The following is a 17,607-nucleotide window of genomic DNA, read 5'->3' as shown; positions in this document are numbered from 1 at the left end:
TTCTGCCAAATATTAACTTACCTTTGGGTCAATCAATAAACGCATGAATCATAAAAACATATAATCATCTTGATATTTCAAATAAACTAATCTACATAAAAGAGATCACTTTGGCGGCATTTTGTTTCAACTAATCTATTTAAAATATTAGACCTCCTTAATTAAAAGTCAAAATTTGAATTTATTTATCTCAAAATTTTACCTTAATCTTATCTTTCAATCAAATTAAAAGATAATTGTGTATATATATGTATTTATATACTTTTCCAAAACAACATGCATATATTATATATGTATATAATCAAAATATATATATGAATTAAGTATGCATCTCATACAATATCGAATCAATCATAACATGCATATATTATATATTTATATATAAACGAAACATCAATTTCTATGCTGTGAACTTTCTTTTATTTTTTAATTAACTAAATGTCGTGTAGGTTTTTATTTTAATAGAAATTGAAACACAGCCAAGAAATAAAAATCTTGAATTTAATCTATCATTCGCTAAAGTAATATTATATAAGTATTTTAAATTCTATAATTAAATTCATCAATTCGAAAATCACCCAAATTAAAAATTAAAATAAAACTCTAATATTTTAATATGAATTCAAGATAATCAAGATCTAAAAAATATTTTAATATAAACCTTCAAAGGTCGGTATATATATCTGAAATATAAAACCCATGAAATTTCATGAATCAATCATTCAAATGAAGAACCTTAATCAATTCCCAATGATTCAATATGACGAGGCTCGGATGCCGTTTGTTTGAATCATAAATTAATATATTATATAAAACTTAAGAAATTATAAATCAGGATCTATATGTCAAATCATCAAGAACAAAACAAGAATAAAACTAGATGCGGAAGCGTACCTCAATCCATGAATTCCTTGAAGTTTTTTTTCCGGATCTTAGGAATTTGATCTTCCAAATTAACACACAAGAAATTCAAAGAATATTTGCTCTCTCTTTCTTAAGGATGAGATATTAGAAAAGATATCTTATATGTAGTAATTTGGAGACCATAACCCTAATATTTATAACTTTGGGATGTTAGCCCTAATTCCTAATTAGCCCATCATTAATTAAAATTTGATTAGAACTTGATCCATAATTTATTTAATAATTAAATCTCAATAAAGCTTTAACGAAATTAGATCACTTTTAATTTGGGCTAACCTATCATGATAGTAAATAATAACATGTAATTATCCTTATCATATATGTGATGTCCATATTAAATAAGGAGGCATGAGGTAAGATGAATTGGTTGGTTATTATTAATGACCCGCCATAAAATATGAGAAATATATAAAAGAGGATCCAACATGTGCAACATTCAGAAGCAAAATATGTTGAAGCTTGATAATTTTAGTTAATTGCTTATGCTTTATTTTCTAAAAAAAAAGCAAACAATTTATTATCAAATGTAATAAAACTATAAATTACGTTGTGAACTATAATGGAATAGAAAATTCGATAGGAAATAAAGATATAAGTCATTTTCTATTAATTATTTTAGTTTTTTTTTTTCGTTTTAAAATTTAAGATAACTTTACTTCTAACTTTTGGGTTTTAATTGTGATAGTAAATTATTATATTTTAAGAAATTTAAATTTTAATCCTTATTTTCAATTTTTAATTTGAAAAATATGTATAATTTAGTTAATTTGATTATATTGTGCATGATTTCTAATTTTATTTTTAATTGTCATATGTGAATTTTAAATAGAGTATTTACTAAATATTATAAAATATAGAAGAAAATCAAATAATGACTGAATAAAAAATATTATAAGGCAAATAAACACAACATCAACGATGGTGAACACAATTTGGGACCGGTAGATTAAATGGAAATCTTAAAGAAACCTTTTTATTCAATTTCAATTAAAAATAATATTGTTTTATAAAATTAAAAATATTGTCAAATATGTTTGAAAAAAATCTAATTATATTTAATAAAATAAAAATAAAAATGGAGACTAATATTTTATTGTAAATCTATATTGTTAAGGCAGTTGTCTAAATACTAATTGAGTTTTAGCTCGATCGACATCGACATTATTGCTAGTGCAGGAGGTCGTGGGTTCGAGTACGTTGAAGTGCATTATCCTTCTATTTAAGGGTTGTGGAGTGGCTATGAATAGTTCTAGGCATTCTATAAAAAATATTTACATATTTTAAAACTACTAATTATCCATGCGACCGGATAAGAAAACTAATTATATATAGATTTACAATTAGTAATTAACACATAAGTAGATACATTTTTCTTGTGATTTGTTAAAAATAATATAAAAATTAAAAGGTTTTAACAATAATGTGAAAGACTATTTTATCCATATGCGTTCTAAGAATCTTAAATATATATATATATATATATATAAATCTAAAAGATCATTTTACCCTTATTGATTTCAAAAGGATGCAAAATATATGATAAATATTGATACAAATATAATATATAACAAGTTGAATCTAGTTATTGAAATAAATATATATTAAAATTTGTAAATAAAAAAGAAAATATTTTTATTTTAAAGAAAAGTGAAAGGTTTAGTTTGACTCTAATTATTCCAAAGTTTAAAATATATTTTATGTATTTTTCTTAAATTTGGAATAAATGCATATATTCACTTTAGTTTTTGGATAATATATACATTCAAACCATTTTACTTTTTAAAATTTTTATTTAAAACTTTTGAATTACTAAATTCTAATATTTATAATATTAAAAATCTGATGAATAATTGATTTGGGTTTGAATTATAATAATAATAATAATAATAATAATAATCATATTTAATATGGATGATAATAAATGAATGATGGGGGCAGGCAATGGCATTTATGATTTGTCCCACAAAATTGGACAAAAATTATATTGTTCACCATAAACAGAAGATGCAGCAGAATGATATAACATAAACATTCACTATTCAGAATGTGTCTCAATTCACCATAATTATGAATACTATCTTTTCTTTTCTTTTCTGTTAAGGCCAATGAAAAGCTTCCTAGGTTACCATCAATATTATTCCATCCATTGCATGCTCCGTACAAACGTGCCTAACAGGCCTGAAATTTGTAGAGAATGTCAGTATTTGGGGCAAAGAATGTCAATATCAAAGATAATACAATCAAAATAAAGTAGGCAGACCTCGCTGTGAGCGGTAATAGTACTTGTAACCCATGTATAAATAATTTAACATTCCTACCAATAAAACATGAGAAAATATTATATATAAAAGAAAAATACAAACACATAATAAAATTTGAACTTAAAGCACTAATTTTCAACATCTGAATTTTACCATTACAAAACTTTATTAATTTCATATTTTTTATAAATATTTGTGATTGCATACAAAATAAAGAGGAAAAAGTAGGTGTTAGATTTAAAGCATGAAAAAGAAGGGAAGGAGAAGGAGAAGGATAAGGATACTTTTGTTGATAAATACAAAGATTTGGTTTGAGAAAAGGTTGCAGTGAGAGTTAAAGAAAAAGCATGGAATGGAAGGGATAGTAGACAACAGTTGTATTTCACAATCAATTAAAAGAAAGTAATTATGGAGAATGGGAGAAGCAGCATCATTACCAGTTGCCTGCTAATCTTCACAGTCAATTTCATTATCATTGCATAATCTCAAGCACCCAGATATGTCCCAGTTTTCATCAACACCCCTTCTTATTACCTATCTCCTTTTACATTTCCTTTGGATCTACCACTACTTTTTAATATTTACATTTTCTCCTATTTTTCATTTTAATAATATATCCGAAAGATAATACTTATTTAAGTGTTCATAAATTTACATTCATATTTATTACAACATCAATCATGTCAATTAAACTAAGACTAAATCGACATTTTATTGACATAATTATTGTAAACTTTAAATTTTTACTATATAATTTAAACAAAAATAAATAACCCAACCCAAAATATGAGTTTAGTTGGTATGTTAATATAGTTATATAAATTCAAATATTACAAAATTGATTCATATCTTAATATAATAATATAAATTTAATTATTACAGAAAACATAAACATCCTACCTGACCTAAAAACATGGCAAATTTTTCTTAGGGCTGCAAAGTTTTTTAATGTTTGTCTCTTTTCTGAACCACAAAATTCCTTTGTTTTTGAAAAGAAATCAGAAATCACATAATCCATCCAAGTGTTTATTGTCAAAGCTTCAAACTCTAGCTTTGTGGACATGTCTCATCTGAAGGTAATATATGGCTTCAAATCATTGATTAGACCCTCAAGAAAATATGGGTTTAAAATCACTGATTAGACCCTCAAAAGAACATCTGTTCTGTTCAACACATGATCCCCCATTGTTCTTCCCTCGTCAACCTCAGAACATGCTACTTCTTTACATTTGTTCAACTGATAAATGATTTGAGCATAGATCATACTGAATTGTGGTTATGAATTTGATCCAATTTTTAAATAAGGTTGGTATTTGTCTTTTGATATATGTCTATGCATAAGTATTAAGGTATATTTAGGGAACAAATTCATTGTTGCTGGTTGCAACTGCAGCACTCACTAACTCTAGGCAATGATGCTCGTAAAGACTAATGCAAGCATTATTATTATATCCACTCACCAAGTTTTGCACTTCATTTTCCTACCCTACCAAAGTGTTATCCAAACTTTTTTATTTTTCCCGACATTCATGTCCAACACTTACACAAAAAGATTAAATTACAATTATAACAAATCACTCAACAACTTCAGATTTAAAGGAAAACATAAACCAACCAAGAGTATGAGAACACTTGTAAATCAGCATCACACAGCATTTCTTCTATGATCACAAAATATAAAAAAACTTGAGCTGCAATTTATAGCAGCAAAACTCAAAAACACTCTAGATTTCTTGATAGTCCCATATTTACAGTATGACAAAACAGCATTCAGTCAAAGGCTGCTGGATTGTATATATGATCATGGCACTGTATAAGAGCGAAAAACTAGATTGAATTTCACCTAACAAAACAAAACCAACAAAAATAAAACAACAGCAACGAGAATCATATGATGATTCGAGGATGACGACTCTAACAAGCGGTGAGAAACCAATCTCTGGTGCGGTATCAATATTCATCAACTTCTCTAATTTGCTTTAGCTTCTGTGTTCAACCTGTGGATTCTTTTTTTGTACTAGTCTTCTTTAAGGAATTTAAATGACTCATGGCGTTGATGTGCCTAAATGGGCTTGCTTCTTTGCCTTTCATTGCTATCATGGAATCTTGGGGCTGCAACAAATGAATAACAAGATTCAGAAACCGAAAACGAAAAACAAGAGTGGTTTGCCATGCTTTTCTTATGTATACCAAGTCCATTAGCCTCAGAGGTCCTCATGATTCGGAGCCTTCGGACCGAGCTCACAAACATCCTGAAACATGACGAGAAACAAAAGCATACTATAAGCATCACAAGCATGAATCAAACTAGTTTGATTTTGGTTACTGCTGTTGCTTTTGGGACTTGATTAGATTTAATGGTCATTTACAAGTCTCAAATGTCATACCTCCATGGGACATCTCCAACAAGCATCCAGTCTCCCTCTTTGTCTTCATAAGTCAAAACAAATTCAGATGATCCATCCAAAAGCTTAGAAGCCTTGGTTAATTGTTCCTTCTCTGCACCTATAAAAAAGGGGGGGGGGTTAATTGCATTAACATCACCACACAAAGCAGAGAAGGAGGAATAGAACACAAGTAAAGAGGAATTACCAACTGAGTTAGTAGATCTGAGGAACATATCCTCAAGTGCTTGAGCCAAACTCTGATAGCAAGAATGAGCATTCAAATCAACTTTCCTTCCTATTGGGATTCCATCCATATTCACCTTAACAAACCCAAGATGTCCTTTTTCATTAACAGTAGTTGTTGAACTGATTTTGTTACCATTGTAATTAAGTTTCTTCTTCAAAGCATCTTTGGGTTTATCTTTTTCACCAATTCCACTGTCTCCTTCATCAGCTCTTTGAGACTTTGCTTGGTTCACCAAGCTGTTCATCCTATAAGCTCTTATGGGTGGCCATCCCACAACTTGACTGCTTCCACTAATAAAGCATTAAAATGAATAAATTGAATACAACACAGAAGAGAAGAAGGTTTAATAAAGTGTTGAAGAAATAAACCTGACACCAGTAGGGGATCCACCCTCATGGGAGACAGATTCAGCAGCTCTTTTGGTCCCAGAAACAGAAACAGAAGGACCGCCATTTTTGGTTCTATGAGAAACCACAGAAGGGAAGTCCTTTGCAGTCAAGATTCTACCACACTCACCCCATGAAGAAGTGGCAGTGGCAGGCTTAGTTTTCCCTGTAGCACCACCAAGGCTCAGCCCCAGACCTAACTCCAACTCACTCTCAGCTGGATATGAACATGCCTCAGAAACAACCTCCCCTTTAGACAACACTGCTGATTCATTTGTAGAAACCCCAGAAGAACCACAGCCGCCGCCGCCGCCACCACCACCACCGCCAAGTAAAACTAACTCACCTTCCATCACCAAACAAGGAAAGAAACTCAAAGATCAAGACGTGTTACAAGTGGAAGGGGGGAAATAAACAAGGCTTTTCTTTTGGGGGGTGGGGGGAAGAGGGGAGGTATAGGGGAGGGCAAAAAGGGAGAAGGTAGGTTAGAGAAGGTGGTGGAGGAAGTGATGATGATGGGACCCATATGTCTGCTAGTGCGCCTAGCACTCTCACCGGTCACCACTCTCTTTACTTAAAAAAAACAACATTTTTTTCCCTAGACATGATCATGTCTCTTTAGAATCTGGCTTTTCTTCTGTTTGTTGGAAATATATATGTTATAAAAAAAAATATGAAATCCAAAAAGAGAAAAATAAAAAAAGGAACTGTAAATCTGCAGACAAGAGTCAGGGTATATAAAACTAGGAAGTTAAGGAAGTAGGAGTTAACGTCTGATGTCTTGGGTCTAATTGTCGACATTCCAAAGTCTTTGTCGTTGTGAATGTGAGCTGTGGTTTAACTTCAAAGTATGTTATATTTATTCTACTTTTTCACCACATTTTACTTCATTTATTTATTTATTTGTAAGAATTTGACTGGGCGATTGAATTAGTCAAAATTGGTTCAATTTATTTAATAATGCTTAAATAAAAAAATCATAAAATTTTAGAATTTATACAATAAATATGAGCCAATTAGCCAAACTTAAAATAAATAAATACCCAAAACAAATTTTAAAATAAGTTCCATATTGAAATGGTTTGTTACTCCTTTTTTCATAATAATTTGTTCTGATTATTTGAAATCAATTGAATCAAAAATTTCAATTCAATTAATCAGTTTAATCCAAATTTCATAACACCAATTTTACCAGGTCAAAAATTATTTATATGTACAAAAAGTATATGAACTTGAAACATCGCGAGTGTCCGATTTCAAATCTTGCCTTGCATAAATTATATGCGGGCTTTATACAAATTTATGTATGGTTTAAATGACGCCATTTACGAAGGGAGTCCTGAATTATTTTAATTTAAGATAAATTAAATTAGGTCCGAATCATGCTTTGTAATGTTTAATTCAACATATAATAATTCAAATATAAATTGATAAGTATAATTTCCATAAAAAATAACACATAATTTAACCTAGAAAAGTGAGATGTATAGAGGTTATAATTATAATGATAAATTCTACTTAAAGTCAATAAATTAAATTAATTAAGATTAAACCCATAGTGAAATTTCGAAACCCTTATATAAAATTATGAATGATGAGCCTCAACTGAATTAAGGGTTGTCTGGATTAAATTTTCAAAAAGCTGTATTTAATATAATTTTGATGTAGCTTTAAGTTGTATAATAAAATGGGTTTACATGAGAAATAGACATTGATTGTTTTTACTCAAGATTTGGTCATAAATGTATAGAAGTGAAATAATTATTTATACCAACAGATATTGGAGAGTTAAACTTTTTGAAAGGCTCTCCTTAAAAAAAGGTGCCTTTGGTTTGGTCTTTGGATTCATAAAAGAAGTCTTCTTCTTTTTTTATTCTCTAAACAAAGCTGTCTCAAGTAAAATAGTAATTTGTTCATCATGCTTTGAGACCTAAAACACATACATGATGATTAATGTAGGGAAAGATGGGTTTAAGATACCTCATTTTATATTCTTAAATGATAATCAAGGCTTTAACTAAAGATGATTACAGGTATATCATTTCTTTTCTCTTCTAACTTTATAAAATAATTATTTCATTTTCCTATTTATTTTCTCGTAACTTTTGTTCTCAATCACCATTAAATAGATAGAAAAGTTAATGTTTGTTAATTTTGTTGGTGGCATACATATAGATGTCATGTCACCAATTAATTATTTTTAAAATTTTAAAAATTCAAAACCATTCTAAAAATTAGGATAAATTACATTAACAATCATTTAACTTTGGGATAGCTGATAAAATAATCATTCAACTTTCAAAAAATAACAAAACAGTCTTCACTAACCATTTTCTGTTACCATCCCTCTTCCCCGCCATCCCCCCAATCACAAGTCCGCAGACCTCTCCACCATGTTGATAGCCAAAACAACTATATCCTGCTTTCAAAATTTTAAAATTAAGAATATATATGGAAACTGTCCTAGCTCCACAAGAAGGTACTATTTTTATCATGTCATTTAAAGGTTGCTTTTGTTGAAGCTCATCAACCCACTGAGGCTTCTTAGGAGAAGCTTTACCATGCTCAGAAGAATTCCAGTATCGCAATGAGAAATGGTGAGCACCGTATGTTGGAGTTTCGTATAATATAACCTAAACTTGTTCAGACAAAGAGCCATGGATTAATCACCATTGACAAATACAACTCAAATGATAAACCAAACAATAGAAGCAATCTGAATTTCGTACATGGACATCGCATTGAGACACTATTTCCTTCTTCCAATGAAGATGATGCAATTTAGGAACCCAATGAATTCCCCTGGCTTGAAGACGAAGAGATTCATAGGCCAGCTTAATCCAGTAATTACTTTCGTCTACACTGGCCTAAAAACCCATCAAATTTAAGGCATCCACAGCTCCATTGTCCATAGCATTCACAAACTCCATCTACACCGTGAGTGCAGGTTTTTCTCAGAGTTAATACAAGCTCCATACTGACCCAACAAAGAAAATTTTGATTTATCTTGAAGAGATACATGCATATTTCCATTGATAGAATGGAGGAACTCCTGTTTACAAGGAAAAAAAATCCAAACATTTTGAAATGAACTCCCAATAATTAAAACCATGCCCAAATGTCAAACAAGTTCAGCAAGATTACTGTTCCAGAACACAATAATAAAATTCTTTAATTTGAAAGTACCGTTTATCCTAAGCAATTATAATCATACATAAACTTCTAAAAAAATGGGAAAAAAAGTACTTTACCTAAGCTTTTCAAACTCAGCGAGAAATAACTTCAAAAACACAACTAATATTCATTTCTTAAAATGTCTAAATGACAATTTTCATTTCATAAAAAACTGTTATAGAAAATGAAAATCAGAATTAGTGCATTACCTGGAGGCAAGATTGCAAATTCGAAGAAGACTCCCGATTGGAATAGGGGGAAGAGAGGGAGAGGGCAATGGTGGAGAGGTCTGCAAAAAAGTAAAGGGACTAGTGATAATTTCTGTTAAGTCGATAAGGGAACGATAGCTCCGTTACTAACGGAAAATGGTTAGTGGTGACTCTTTTGTTATTTTTTGAAAGTTGAGTGACTAAATTAAAACTTGAGTGATTGTTTTGTTAACTACCATAAAATTGAGTGACTGTTGATGTAATTTACCCTAAAAATTATTTAAAAAAAATATAATTTTTTTTAAATTTTAAAAAATTAATTATTTAGTGATGTGACATTCACGTGGCAATTCACATGTATGTCACGTCAATAAAGTTAATAAAAATTAATTTTTTTATCTATTTTAAAGTGATTTGACAAACAATACATGTTAAGGACTAAAAAAATTAAAAATTAAATAAAAACTAAAATAATTTTTATATAAATTAGAGAACCAAATAAATCATAATATCATAATTAAACCTGTTAAATTATTTATTCGTTGGATCTGCACATACTAAGGGTGAGTTTGGATGAGTGATGGGGTGTAGTGCGGTGTGTTAAGCTTACTTTTTGTCTCACGCTACAGTATCACTACAATATCTAATCTCACTGTTACTACTATTTTTAAACTAACGCAGGTAAATGCACCGTCCATCTAAACCCACCCTAAGTATTATTAAACTCGAGTTGACTACATTTATCCCTCACTAAAAATAAATTACAAAAATCTTATAAAATAAGAACAAGATAATGAACAAACGGATCAGAAAAAAATAGAATAAAATAAAAAAAGCAACGAGTTAAAGTATAAAGGTATCGAGTGTTCTTACAAGTCCAAAAAAGAAGGGTATATTCTAATTATCACAACTTATTTCTTTTTTCTTCCCTAAATATTGTGGTGTCTACAATTTCAAGGACAAACTGCACAAAACTTTGTTCTATAAAGTTGCGACCTAAACATATACATTTGCAAGTGGGCGGTGGCCTTAATAAACAACTCAATTTTATATTAGATTAGGCCACACAATATGAATAAAATATTTATCCATACTTTATATTATAAATGAATCCAATTTTAGTTGTAGAAATGGTCATTTTCCCTTTTCTAATATTGTACAATAAAAATAAATAATAATTTTTGAACTTCAATTTTAAACGTTTTATTTATTTAAAATAGTCTTTGTTAGTGTTAAACCAAACTTTATATGGAATTTATTTTCACTAAATTTCTTAAAAATGTCATTTTTAAAAAAAAAATTAATAGATTAAACTTTTTTTTTGAAAATTTACAAGATTAAGCCAAATTTACACAAACGCTTCCAACTGGAAGCATTTTCAGGTGATTTGAAGGAAATGCTCCAGCTAGAAGCGTTTTCTGCCCAATATTTTTTTTATTTTTTTTTTTTGGTGCCACTTCTTGTGAAAACAAAACTTACAAAAACAAGTCTTTATATAGACCCTAGGTCTCATTTCCTTTGTTTTCTTAAGCGATGTGGGATGTGGGATATGAGTATATATTGACTCATAATCCATTTGCAGCTTGTTTCTAAATAATGTGGGATTGCTTATTCTTTTAACTAACAACATAAGATTAAAGGCTACACTTAATTTTTAAAAATTAAAGACAAAACTTTGTACAATATTAAACTCTAACAAAATAAAACATTTTAAACTCTTAATGGGCGAACAACCCAACCCTTGGAATATACTACAGCCCCAGGTGGTGAAGAACAGACGTTGAGGTGCCAACCTTCCCGTCGATGTGAGCTCTTGGGGAAGATCAGCCTATTATCCCTAAAGTAACTTTTATCCGTTCAGTGACGACCCATCCACTCGGCACTGTCAGATCACTAAGGCTGACTTTCTCCCCTGCTTGACGAGTGGTTCTTGCAATCAAGCTCCCTTCTGCCTTTGCACTCAAGGGCCAATCTCCGTCTGGCCCAAGGAAACCTTTTCACACCTCCGTTACCTTTTGGGAAGCCTACACCCCATAGAAACTGTCTACTTGAGACTGTCCATTGGCCCGTAGGTCCTGAAAAATGGTTATAATTCTAGCTCTTTTAGAGTCGTATCTCAGTGATGGCTCGAGCCCCCCGGAAGGAGGCCTTCTTCGCCTTCCACGTAAGCTGCGTAGGAAAAGCTCAAAGCCAATCCCAAGGAACAGTGAAGCTTCATAGGGTCTTTCTGTCCACGTGCGAGTAGTCTGCATCTTCATAAACATGTTTAGTTCACTTACCTGACAAGAAATTTCACTACTTTAGGATCGTTATAGTTACGACTGTTGTTCACCAAGGCTTTGGTCACCGGCTCCCCTGTCATCAGGTCACTAACTTCCTTGACCTTCCGGTACTGGGTAGGAGTAACCCTATACATGGTCTTACGACTTCCCAGAGACTTGTGTTTTTGGTAAACAGTTGCCCAAGCCTAGTCATTATGACCGCTTTTGTGAGGAGGTACCCTTTCTCTCGAAGTTACAGGGCTATTTTGTCAAGTTCCTTGGAGAGAGTTGTCTCGCGCCCCTAGGTATTCTCTACCTACCCACCTATGTCAGTTTTGGGTACATGTAACCTTTTCTTGAAGGTCGTTTGAGCTTTTCCTAGGAGTATAGCATGGGTTACTTCTACGCCGTAGCACTTGGTACTCGAACATTGGCTCAGGGCATTTTCTCTACCACTTCTTACCTTGAAAAAGTAGGGTCATCTTGCGTCTTTGAATCGATAACCATCTTTCGGCTAACCTAGCCTTCTCTATCCCTCGGGACCAACAAGGAGTAGTATAGAAATATTCACCTGTTGTCCATCAACTACGCCTTTCAACCTGATCTTAGGCCCTGACTCACCCTCCATGGACGAACGTTGCAAAAGAAACCTTGGGTTTTCGGGGCATTGAATTCTCACCAATGTTTGCATTACTCAATCTAACATTCTTACTTCCGCTTCGTCTACTATCGCTCATGCACCCTTACCTCCTTTATTATTGAGCAGTCATTTAGAGGCCTTAGCTGGTGATCGGGACTGTTTCCCTCTCGAAGATGAAGCTTATCCCCCACCGTCTCATTGGCCGACCTCGACCTCTGTTATTTTGAGGTCATATTTAGTATTCAAAGTTTGCCTCAATTTGGTCCCGCTCTCGTTGTAACATCCCAAACCCGGCCAAAACATTATGGCCGAATCTGGCGATGTCACATTGTAACACCCCTTACCCATATTCGACGCCGGAATAGGGTACGAGGCATTACCATAAAATTTTTAGAATTTTTGGCTTAGCCAATAAGTACGGTTTATTCTTTAAATTTTCCCTATTTCATTGCTCAACAGTTCTGACTTCTCTTCACTAAAAATTAATTATCTCATTGTACAGAATTCGGATGGTACTTACGTTTATTTCACTTGAAAATAGACTCATTCAGGGTTCTAAAAATATAAAGTTTAGCCCGTAATTATTTTTGTACAATTTTTAACAATTTTCCAAAGTTAGAACAGGGGATTCCAAATTCATTCTGACCCTATCTAACTAAACTTAAAATGTCTCAACATATATAACTATTTTGCTTACTTTGTTTCTTTTATGTAAAAATAAACTCATTAACCTTTCATTTCATATCTTATTCACTCTCTAATTCGATTTTCACCATTTTTGATGATTTTTCAAAGTCATGCAACTGTTTCTGTCCAAAACTATTTTGTTGTTAATTCTACTATTTCATAATTTCACTTTTTCACTTTTGATCACTATTCAATTCAATTCCACACATATATTCACCATTTAATTATACTTAGTCGTTACATAATCTCATATATTTTCACTTAGTAAATTTCTCGTTGAACACTCAAAATATACACGGATACGTAGAGAATTAGCACATAAGTGCCACACTGATATGTAGCTGAAACTACCACTGATACGTAGTCGTAGCTACCACTAAAATGTAGCTGAAGCTACCACTGATATGTAGTCGTAACTACCACTGATCAATAACATTGGAAATGTCCACGAGCTTGCTCACACAAGCTGTCAGGTGTTTACAACACATGCTAGATCACCCAGCACCCGAGACTCAGTGTAACTCTATAACACTGGTCTCTAGTGACATGTCACTTGTATCCACTTCTATTCCTAAGTTCAACGGGGAATTTACACTTAACACTTTATTTTAAACACTTTATCACTTGAATAATTCATGAACAATTTTCCTTCCACATTCAATAATAATAATTCACATATCAAACATAATTCACAATTTATAAAAATATATTGATATTATTTACACATAACTTACTTTGGTACAACAATATAAAAATATAATTCACAATCTTTTCTTTTCTCCGATCAAGGTCGATTCCACTTCTTTCTTGATCTATAATAACACATTTGACTTATTTAATACTCACATTTATCAAAACAGTCCTTGCCTCAAACTTTGGCAAAATTACAATTTTGCCCCTAAACTTTTGCATATTTACACTTTTACCCCAAAGCTCATAAATTAAATTCATCCATTAGTCTTATGTATTATGACATGCTGAACATTTTTCCCTTATATGGAAACATCAAATTCCCACTCTAACACTTACTTATGAACATTAGATATTTTTATCAATTATGTCGTTTTACTCGTTTTCACTTAAAATCACTTAGCAAAAATTGTTTAACATAATTTCAAGATTCATATTCTATCATAAAACATCAAAATAAACACATTTCACCTATGGGTATTTTTCCAAATATAAACCCTAGGTTAAATTATTGCTAGAATAAGCTAAATCAAGTTATCGGGACTCTAAAATCGTAAAGAACATTAAAAACAGGGCTTTGAATCACTTACTATGGAGCTTGGAAGCTTGAAAACCCTAACTATGGCTTCCCCCTTGCTATTTTCGTTCATCATGGAGAAGATAAGCACATTTTGCCATCTTTTTCCCTTTTTAATTCTTTTTATTACTAAATTACCAAATTTCCCTAACTTAAAAATTTCCTATTTCACTTATCTCATGTCTATTTTTGTCCATAACTTAACCAATGGTATAATTACCAAATAAAGACCTCCAATTTAAAGTTTCATAACAATTAGACACCTCTAACATGTAGAACTCAACTTTTTCACTTTTTACAATTTAGTCCTTTTGACTAAATTGAGTGCCCAAATGTCAAAATTTTCGAACAAATTTTTCACAAAATTATTTTGTGAAATCGTAGACCATAAAAATATAATAAAAATGAATTTTTTCCTCGTCAAATTTGTGGTCCCAAAACCACTATTCCGACTAGGCCCAAAATCGGGTTATTACAACTCTCCCCCCTTTAGGGATTTTCGTCCCCGAAAATCTTACCAGATAGTAGATTAATGATTTGCTTCCACACAGTACATTTCAAATTCACACATGGCTTTAGATTTTCGTATCTCTTTAATCTTGCAACAAAGATTCTGATCTGTGTCCCGATATTAATAAAGCATTTGAACACGGAGAAAATCAAATATAATTTGATCAACAATCGATGTAGAAGTACAACTTATACAACCCTGGTAACGGTACTGTAGTACTCCCAAATTTCAGAACAGAAATTATAATTATAATAGATATAGCCATTTCTGTCAAACAGATATCTCTTACAGTTAATCACATAGAATCATAAGAAAACTAGGGTAGCGATATTTCAACATCTGAAGCTATACAAAATATCAGAAAATTACAACCCATGTAGAATAATATCAATTCCGATGATATCCCAGAAAATATTTAGAAAGATCAATGTCACTCATAAGTACTGGAATCTAAAGTAATAGAGGCAATATAATCTTCACGTATATTTAACATAACTATAGTTAGTAGAAACAAAATATTAGCCTAATACAGATTTTACCATCGATTTTCATATTCACTCAAAGGAATAAATACCAGAAAAGACATGACAATGTCAAACACAACCCAAACAGACCAACAATACTTTCATCTATTAATAAGTTTAGCAAATGTTCTCATACGATAAGAATTCTTTCTAAACCTAAACAGTCACATATACTTCTGAACATAATTGTACACATAGAATGTCCAGAAGGAATCATATTAATTGCCCGACTATAACCACTACACTCAACCATCCATTACAAACATTATTCAATTGTCTAATTCTGTCATCAGAATTTTTTTTTACATTATCTCTTCACTAACAGAAATCAATTCAGAAAAGCTTTCAGTTAATACTTTCTTTAGACATCATACCTGATTGAGTCGATTAACCAAGACTAAGTTTTTCTTTGTACGTGACATTGCATAATCTGTATAATCTTTAAAACATTCTGATATTCTCCCTAAAACTGTTTTCACTTTCCAAACTATTCTCATCTCTGTATGCATTACTAATTATTTCACCAATAAACTCTTTAGTTTCACACTTATGAGCTCATTCAATATAAATCTCATAACTCTTATGGCATATAGCTCTATTGGTAAGGGGGTAAGGTCGTAAAGCCTCTAACTCGACTCTCATGATTACACACATATGACTTAACACCCATCATTAACATAATATCATCACAATCATATAATTCACTTCTGGCAAATTTACATACATATTTACATCACACGAACTTACTGGTTGCATTTATTCCAACAAGAGTACATAAACACACATTCCTTGAATTTTGAATAAGGTCACTTATCACATTCACTTAATCAAACAAGTTAGGCACAAAACATCATATGCATGCCAAACAAACATGAATGGGCTTATCACCATATAAACTTTCATTTCATTCCACTTTTCACATTTCTCAACTTGTGGTTATCTCATTTCGTACATTAAAACATACACATCGTGAACTTCAATTCATACCTTTCTGAATTTTACACATCATAAGCACATTTCAATCATTTCAATATCATTATCAACATTATAAAAAATAGCTCGGTTGGAAGTGATCTCTATCTTAACAAAATAATTTTGTCAAAGTTGGGAGATATCACACTATCAAAATAATTTGGTCATATGCCCGATTATATTTGATAAACGTTGAATTAGAAACAATTTGGCAATATATAAAACATGTACATTTGAATTCAAAAACATTTATTTACTTATGAACTTACCTCATACAGAAACGAACGGATTGGATCAACTACTCGTCAACTTTCGATTTCTCCCGATCTAAATCTGATTTCTTTCTTTCTTGATATTAATCAAGCTATGTGTGTGCCGAACCCTAAGTGTTCATCAATGGTGTCTTTCTTCTTCAATATTCGGCCAAGGAAGAAAAGATGGACAAAATTTTAGCTTTGATTTTATTTATTTTATCATTAATTTACTTATTTACTATTTTACCATTAAAAACATTAGTAATTACACCACATGCCACTCCACTATCATCCAATAACTCCTAAATGACCTATTTACCACTTAAGAACCTTTACTATAATGTTCTATAGCTATTAGACACCTTTAGCTTATAGAATACAACTTTTAAGCTTTACACGATTTAGTCATTTTTACCAAATTAAGCATTCAAATATTAAAATTTCTTTAAGAAACATTTACACATATATAATCACATGTTGTAAATACCAAAAATAATATTAAAATAATTTTTTGACCTCAAATTTGTGGTTCCAAAACCATTGTACTGATTTAACTAAAACCGGGCTGTTACAACGTGCCCCATGTACTCGGGTCAGAATGTAAGCTAGTGATGTCAGGCCTTAGTTTTTATTTATTAAATTGTGCTAGTTTGTATCACAAGGTAATTAGTAGTCAAGTGGTTAAGAGTGTTAATTAAACCTTAGAGGTCCTATGTTCGAATTCCTCTGCACTCCATTTTATTTATTTTTCTCATCCTAGCCACAATTATTGACCATTCTTGAAGGTCAATACTCCCTCTTGTCGTCCAAGTCTTTCCATAAAGGGGGAGATTTCCCTTCCTTTTGTTTGAGTCAAAATTTCCTTCCAAAGCCCCCTTTTCACTCCCTTTTTTGCTCATGGTC

General features: G+C 31.4%; 1 protein-coding gene and 1 long non-coding RNA gene across 4 annotated transcripts; both read right to left on the bottom strand.

The window, feature by feature from the left end:
- Window positions 1-4,862: 4,862 nt before the first annotated feature.
- Window positions 4,863-6,892, bottom strand: LOC105777402 (auxin-responsive protein IAA13). Of its 2 annotated transcripts, none has more exons than XM_012600659.2 (5): window positions 6,188-6,892; window positions 5,778-6,100; window positions 5,573-5,690; window positions 5,376-5,437; window positions 4,863-5,297 (listed from the first exon to the last, which is right to left on the bottom strand). In XM_012600659.2, exons 1-5 carry the CDS (start codon window positions 6,556-6,558, stop codon window positions 5,248-5,250), a joined length of 924 nt encoding a protein of 307 aa, XP_012456113.1. In that variant the 5' UTR covers window positions 6,559-6,892; the 3' UTR covers window positions 4,863-5,247. The 2 variants fall into 2 exon arrangements, with proteins under 2 accessions (XP_012456113.1, XP_012456112.1); XM_012600658.2 differs by having other exon boundaries at window positions 5,778-6,109; window positions 6,188-6,837.
- A 1,592-nt stretch (window positions 6,893-8,484) lies between these two features.
- On the bottom strand, window positions 8,485-9,683 carry LOC128034150 (uncharacterized). Of its 2 annotated transcripts, XR_008190261.1 has the most exons (3): window positions 9,589-9,683; window positions 8,935-9,257; window positions 8,485-8,838 (listed from the first exon to the last, which is right to left on the bottom strand). It is a non-coding gene; the product is annotated as an uncharacterized LOC128034150 (long non-coding RNA). The 2 variants fall into 2 exon arrangements; XR_008190260.1 differs by having other exon boundaries at window positions 8,485-9,257.
- Window positions 9,684-17,607: the final 7,924 nt, after the last annotated feature.

The sequence above is a fragment of the Gossypium raimondii genome, chromosome 10 (genome assembly GCF_025698545.1).
Source record: "Gossypium raimondii isolate GPD5lz chromosome 10, ASM2569854v1, whole genome shotgun sequence".
NCBI lineage: Eukaryota > Viridiplantae > Streptophyta > Magnoliopsida > Malvales > Malvaceae > Gossypium > Gossypium raimondii.
This window is presented reverse-complemented; position numbering and strand designations above follow the sequence as displayed.

What these genes read in the sequence shown, in the direction of transcription:
- LOC105777402 (XM_012600658.2), bottom strand. Translation starts at nt 6,558, where the DNA reads ATGGAAGGTGAGTTAGTTTTACTTGGCGGTGGTGGTGGTGGCGGCGGC. An exon ending in CAGATCTACTAACTCAGTTG is followed by an intron (nt 5,691 to 5,777) that starts GTAATTCCTCTT and finishes CCTTTTTTATAG; the next exon opens with GTGCAGAGAAGGAACAATTA. An exon ending in CTCTGAGGCTAATGGACTTG is followed by an intron (nt 5,298 to 5,375) that starts GTATACATAAGA and finishes CATTTGTTGCAG; the next exon opens with CCCCAAGATTCCATGATAGC.